At 33.6% G+C, this 6,606-nt stretch overlaps 1 protein-coding gene across 2 annotated transcripts; it reads right to left on the bottom strand.

The window, feature by feature from the left end:
- On the bottom strand, positions 1–6,081 carry LOC107803040 (small ribosomal subunit protein bS6m-like). 2 transcript variants are annotated; one of them, XM_016626636.2, is made up of 3 exons: positions 5,880–6,081; positions 1,805–2,017; positions 1–466 (listed from the first exon to the last, which is right to left on the bottom strand). In XM_016626636.2, exons 2-3 carry the CDS (start codon positions 1,985–1,987, stop codon positions 197–199), a joined length of 453 nt encoding a protein of 150 aa, XP_016482122.1. In that variant the 5' UTR covers positions 1,988–2,017; positions 5,880–6,081; the 3' UTR covers positions 1–196. The 2 variants fall into 2 exon arrangements, with proteins under 2 accessions (XP_016482122.1, XP_075081691.1); XM_075225590.1 differs by having other exon boundaries at positions 1,805–2,013; positions 5,880–6,018.
- Between the last annotated feature and the right edge of the window lie 525 nt (positions 6,082–6,606).

Genomic DNA, 6,606 nt, shown 5'->3' with positions numbered 1-6,606 from the left:
TTGGTTAACAATCTGGATTATTTGAGAAAATTAAACTGTATATCTAGTTTCTAGGCAACAAAAGCCATGCACTAGAAAATTCTCAGACAGACTCCACATAGCTTCTTGGCAAACAATTATGTTCATTGAGATAGTACAATGATTGCTGACGAACAGGCAAAAAAAGTGTGAGCTCATAGTGAAATTCATCAGCCTTCTACACTTTGTTTCTCTCAGTTTCATCGGTTTCACCGTCGTCGTCGTCATCATCATCATCTTCTTCTTCTTCTTCTTCATCCTCATACAAGTTGCTTCTGAACGAACTTAGTTCAGCCTTGGAATCATCTTCACTCAAAAAGTCCGATCCAAATTTGACGTCTCGATGCTTAACCAAAAGCCAGCGGAGCAAGCGGTCTTCTTTGTTCAGGTAATGCAGCTCATTGTTTAAACTGGGTGGTGTCATCACTGTCATTTGCACCAGTTTACCCTAAGAAACATGCAATATCCTTGAATTTATTAAGAATAATCAAACACTGAGGACAGGCACTCAAATGTAAAGTTTGACAAAAGAAAAATTAACTTCTTTCGTGAAAACGCAGGAGAAAGTCCAATCCTTAAGCTCTCAGAGGTGTATTGTCATTTGTGCATCACAGAAGAATGGTCATTGCAACAGTCCCTAAAGGGCTAAAACTAATTTGGAGTTTGGTTTATCAGGCACCAAAATAATGGAAAGCAGCAGAAGAAGAAATGAGGCTGGGGATAAATAGCTCTCAAACTGCTAAAAGGGAAGAACTCTTGAAAGTGCTGGACAGAAAATTGAAAATTGGAACGACTAAAGGTCAAAATTACAAGCATGAATGAAATGCTTATGAGGGTTTCAAGGATTTATCTATAAAAATGCTCGAGATTCAATTAAATGTTTACTAACCAACAAAACAAATGGCAGATTCTCCAACGGACTATAATTTTGTAGTAGTTTCTTTGAATTGATCTAGTATCTTGATTTTAAATCTTTTTGCCAGGTACCTTGATTTTAAATCTTGATCTGAAACTAGTTTTCATTTAGCAAGATTGCCTATGTTTTTTATTCTTGATACAGTGAATAATTTTATCAAATACAGCAAATAATTTTATCAACAATGGGAAAAGCTTCCGTATACAAGAGATAAATCAAAAACTTGAGAATCTATATCCGAACATGAATCTCGATGAAAGATACCCAGTCACATATACAAATACGAACCTCAAGGGTGCACCAACAAGCTATCAAGTCAAGAGGTTATTCCTCAAATGTACAAAATCATTTTTTTAGATTATATCATTTTCAATCCCCTAAATGTGCATGTGTAATATGTGAGACTGTGTTAATTTACATCTAAATGTACACAAATATTATTCTACGACATGCAGCCATTTGAAAATTTTATCTTTTCGCCATCAAAAAAATGCAGCCATCTGAAAAATTCTTTTTCTTTTTTGAGCAAGGGGAGGAGGATAGTGCAAAAAAAAAGAGTCTGGGAAGTTTGTCCACTGCGGAATATGGGGATTAAAAGTAGGAATTTATCATATCTTTTATTAAACGGGCTTTTCCGATAAATGGCAGAATTTCATACATGGAAAAGGATAAGGTAAATATGGCAGTGATGATATGTCAATAGACTAATAGTTTTCTGCAGGGTTGTCCTTTGGGAATTTTGCAGGAAACCCCTTTGTTTTTCTGGGGACCCCACAGTTAAATGTTATGGGCCTTTCTGATAAATCATTTACCTATTAGGAAAAAAAGGGCTGATATAACATTACTGAAAGGATAGGCAGAAAGGCATACCTGATAGTATCTTCCATCTAGTTTCTTAATGCCATAACCCAGTTGAACAGTTCCAAATGACTTTAAATCTGCAAGCACACCATTTCTTCGATAAACATGCTTCCCGACCTTTACAACAAGGTCCATCAGAGCCTCGTTCTTTACATGGGGCTTCAGCAAAAGCATACAGTCGTAAAGTGGCATTTTTTGTGTCCTCTTGATTCAACCAACTTCCTGAATCACAAAATTGAACTGCATCAGACCATGGAACATGCAAAGCTAAGAGTCTAAGACAAGATGCACACTGCAACATGCCAACAAGATGACTAACGCCAACTCAAGCAAGAAATCCATTAATGGAAAACATAGTCCGAAACTCTGTAACACGTCATAATATTTTCTTAAAAGCATAGGCAGAAACTTCATAACATGTTGTGATATTTTCTTAGTAGCACAACTGAAGTTGGAAACATTTTTCAGATAAAGTAATATTTTATTGATATTCCAAGGATCCCCTTGGTATACAAATGGTTTACAAGACAAGATTCGTAAACATTTGAAGGAGAATAAAGAAGAATTCTCGTAAGAAATGTAAAAGCAGAACATAAAGGATGTTTCTTTCTTCTGTTAAACAACACAAGAAAATTCTAAACGTGACAAATCTGAATCATTTATGACACACACACCCGAGACAAAAAGAGTATGATAGATGCACAAGAGGGAAATATGAACAAAACATATAAAAAAGCAATAGATATCAACTTCCAATAAGGACCCATGAGAAATAACAGTTTGCACGTGCTCTGTATTTCCATATTTTATCTTTCAAGTCTCAATGTTTAAGAGGGTGTTTGGCTAAGCTTATAAGCTGGTCAAACTGGCTTATAAGCACTTTTTGGCTTATCTAATTAAAAGTGCTTATAAGTTAAGTGCTTATAAGCCAAAAACCATAAGTTCGTCTCCCCCAACTTATCAAATTTCAGCTTATAAGCACTTTAAGTTTGACCAAAATATTTACTATTTTATCCCTAAAATACTTCTTTTTAAAACAAAACTCTTCGTATACCCAGTTCTTCAGCTGCATATTATTAATTTCAGCACTTTTATCCAAACACATAACTGCTTATTTTTTAAATCAGTTTCAACACTTAAAAGTGCTTTTCAGTACCTAATGCTTATCAGCTACTCTAAATCATCTAAGCCAAACGGGCTCTAAAGATGGTCAAAAAATCTCACGCTCCCCCTAAGAAGTGATTGAAATTTTGTGATTTGCATGAACTAAAGGGATGATTGGAGATGTTGATATAAGGAAAACTCAAACAAACTACACCCTTTGATCTTGCTTTGGGTTAGCTTAGGATGCACTTCCTAATAATGGGTCAAAAGATCCACGGCAATAACTTATGACATCTTCCTATTTCATTCTGCGTAGCTTTAAGAACTACCTTAAATAGAAGGTGACAGACTCCAAATGCACCAAAATACAAACACGGTTTTTTTATTTCACTTTTTGCTATAGTACAATCTCTATAATTTAATTTAGAATATATTTAAGCTCTTAAAAAATAAATAAGTCAAACTAGAGTGACCATCTCCTAATACCAGAGAATGATAAAAACCCAAGAACTTAGTGTTCTGCTGAGGCTCATCAGTAGCAAAGGTTGACATTGGAAACCTTGAAATCAAGGAAGAATGGTTCTTAGAATAGAAGGCTGCTCAATCCAATAAAAACACCAGCAGCCTAGATGTAACTCGATCTCTATTTCTATAGAATATTCAAAAGTAGCACCAAAAAGGACGCTAGCGCAGAGTACAATATGTAATTGAATAATCGAATGTTGTACCAGTTAGAACTAACTTCTTCCTTTCTTTTTTCTGAGAAGGTAAAAGGCAGTTAGAACTAACTTTCTAACTTTGTTAAACTCTTTTTTTTTAACAAACTTTCTAACTTTGTCAAACTTTTGGAGCACCAAAGAAGTTCATGTAAGCATAAATGATTGGGTGCATTATGTGGAGCTATGTTTTAGTGTAGATTGTCCACTTGCTTGTATAGCACTTGTAAACTTAAGTTTTTCCTCCCCACCATCAAGAATATTTACCTTATCAAAATATAATATGGAATTGAATGGGGAGGCATGAAAATTAGCAGGTATAATATTTCTTTTTCTTTTTGATAAAGTAAATTTTTTATTGAAATCAAAAGCCACCGGCACTAAGATGGTGCTGAGCAATACAACTTCAAAGATTATAACAGCCATTCCTGCAAAGAGCTAACACATTCTATTAGTTTACCCTCATCAAACATATCAGTTAGATTATACCGTGAAGCTAAGTTACATAAGCATCTACACTTCAACATATCAATAGATATAGATTTGCTCTCAAACATATTTGTTTCTCTCCAAACTGTCCAAAAACCACAACATGGAGTTGATTTCCATATATTTATAGTAATATATTTAACCTTAATTATTTCCAAAATATACTATCACAACACATTGACAACTAGAAAGTAGACATTTGATCAACTTCATAAGTCGCAAGAGATGCCTTCACTTACCTAGCAAACCACTTTTAAAAAGTTTGTTTTTATGAAGTAACAAAATTCTATTGATGAAGGGTGCAAAAAAATACCTGTATACAATAAGAATACCAAAAAGTAGAAAACCTTACAAAAAGATATGATTTTCTACAAGTCACTCAATCTTCTATACAAATGAAAATTGTGCGGGTGCACCAAAAAGCGATAAGAGATAAGAGGCTACTCCTCAAGTATAAAAAATCATTTTCTACTCCTTCAAAAGCTCTCATATTTCTCTCCCTCCAAACCGTCCATATAAGTGCTAGAGCCACTAGTACTAAATGTATAAGTACTACTAGTACAGTATTCAAAGGAATTCCAATATATCTTCACATCAATCAATAAAAAGGAATCTAAACATGTGTCTTTGCCTGACAGCATATGGTACGAGCTAACTACTTTTTCTTCTCTCTGGTCAGAGTTCTACTAAATGGATTGTGAGTCACTGAGTCTGGTTTTATCGCACTCCATCTCGCTTTTAAAATTATACTATGGCACTAAAAAAATTCAATTGAGGGAAAATTGGCACATCCAGTGTCTTTACAGTGTCCAATTAAAGGACTCTAGTATCTCATGACCAGGACAAAAGTTAAAAGTCTGAAAGAAAAAGAAAAAAAAAGCTGAAAGACAATTGCCCCACAGATTATTGTTGTTTTGTATTCCACGAATGTCGGTTTTGGACAAGAACAAGATAGGAAATTGACATTTATTCTAAATCAAAAAATGAATTCTTCCAGTACTGGTAATTTTTATTAGGCAGGGGAGGACATGAAGGACATGATTTAACATACACTTAAAGAAGAATCATGTAAAATATTGCTACCCCTTTCAAATGTAATCCAGTTCAAGGTATGCAACGAAAGCACAATCTATTAATGCGAGTATCGTTGGTCAAAAGGTTTAGATGAATAAGATTATAGAAATAACAATAGGAGTTAATGCTTAGGTCCATGATTTAATGGTTTTCTTTAGCAAATTATTTGCCCCACTACAAGGTTTACTAACAGGATAATGGCAAGACTCTCTGAAAATACAACAAAAAATTAAGAATTTTTGTTGTTAGAAATACCAAATAATTCCCTAATTCTCTCATCCTAGCTTTGAGGATTCACGTTATATCTCCGGTAGAGATTCACTGAAACTCTACAAATTGACAACGACATGAACTGTGAATTCGTCCTTACTATAACTATTTATAAACCAACAAAGACACATTTTTATGAACAGTCATTTTAACAAAACATTCTTTCATGAAAAGCCGCATCATTTCAAGTGATACCTTTTTGAACATATCATTTCAAAAACATAGTTACATAGATCAGAAAAAAGGAACTTCTTCATACTGGAAGCTCACAGATACTAATTTTTAGCTGTCAGAAACTTCATATCATCGCTAATCGAACTATTTTAGCTTTAAATTCTAGCAATTTAAACCTCAGAATTTGCATTTACACAAGTGTTGGTTGCCTATATGTATTTCTACTAGAGTATAAGAGAGAATGATAACTGGAGTACCTGCAATGGAGGTCAGTGCGATTGCGAGATCGCCGGAGATTAACTCAGTCAGTTCAGTGAGTGGGTTTGAAGTCGGACTCAGGGGAGTTATTCGGCCTACTAGGTTTTTACTTCTCGTTCGGAAGTCGTATTGACCCTCAAACTTTTAGCGAAGATGCAATTTCGTCCTTCTAAATCTCAAATTGCGCCCGCAACATCCAATTGTTTTTTATGTTTATATTTGGATAAGTTAAAATAGTTTTGTTACTGCCCATGCCAAAAAGTACGTGCCCAAATGAATATAATTTGTGTTTAAATATTCGAAAATATGAATTTTGTATATTTATATGCTCACTTACTTTAATTATTTCTTATTGTTTCCATCGATAAATACTATTTTTATTTTATGTAACAAAGTTTGAGTTGTTACGGAGCTTAACAAAAAAAGAATTTTTTTTGACAATAGATATTTATGTGGTTAAAATATTCTTAAGAATAAAATGATAATTTTAGGTTAGCTATTTTCGAATTTAGAAAGTTGTCATTCTTCTTAAAATGAACTAAAAAAGAAATATTTATCACATAAAAATGGAACAAATGAAGTACTAGTAGTTAATGAGATGCTTACAGCGTTATTCAAAAGTTTTGGGTTAAAGGATATCAAGTAATCGGTAAGCAAATAAATTTGAACAATGTCATAAGGATGATAACTATCTATCTATATGTATCTATATTATTATACAAGTAT

The sequence above is a fragment of the Nicotiana tabacum genome, chromosome 11 (assembly GCF_000715075.1).
Source record: "Nicotiana tabacum cultivar K326 chromosome 11, ASM71507v2, whole genome shotgun sequence".
Taxonomy (NCBI): Eukaryota; Viridiplantae; Streptophyta; class Magnoliopsida; order Solanales; family Solanaceae; genus Nicotiana; species Nicotiana tabacum.
Note: the sequence above shows the minus strand (reverse complement) of the source record. Positions and strands in the feature narration are given on the sequence as shown.

Coding starts and splice junctions, on each gene's coding strand:
- LOC107803040 (XM_016626636.2), bottom strand. CDS start 1,987: ATGCCACTTTACGACTGTATGCTTTTGCTGAAGCCCCATGTAAAGAAC. Junction 467..1,804: donor TAGATGGAAGATACTATCAG/GTATGCCTTTCT, acceptor CATGTTTCTTAG/GGTAAACTGGTGCAAATGAC.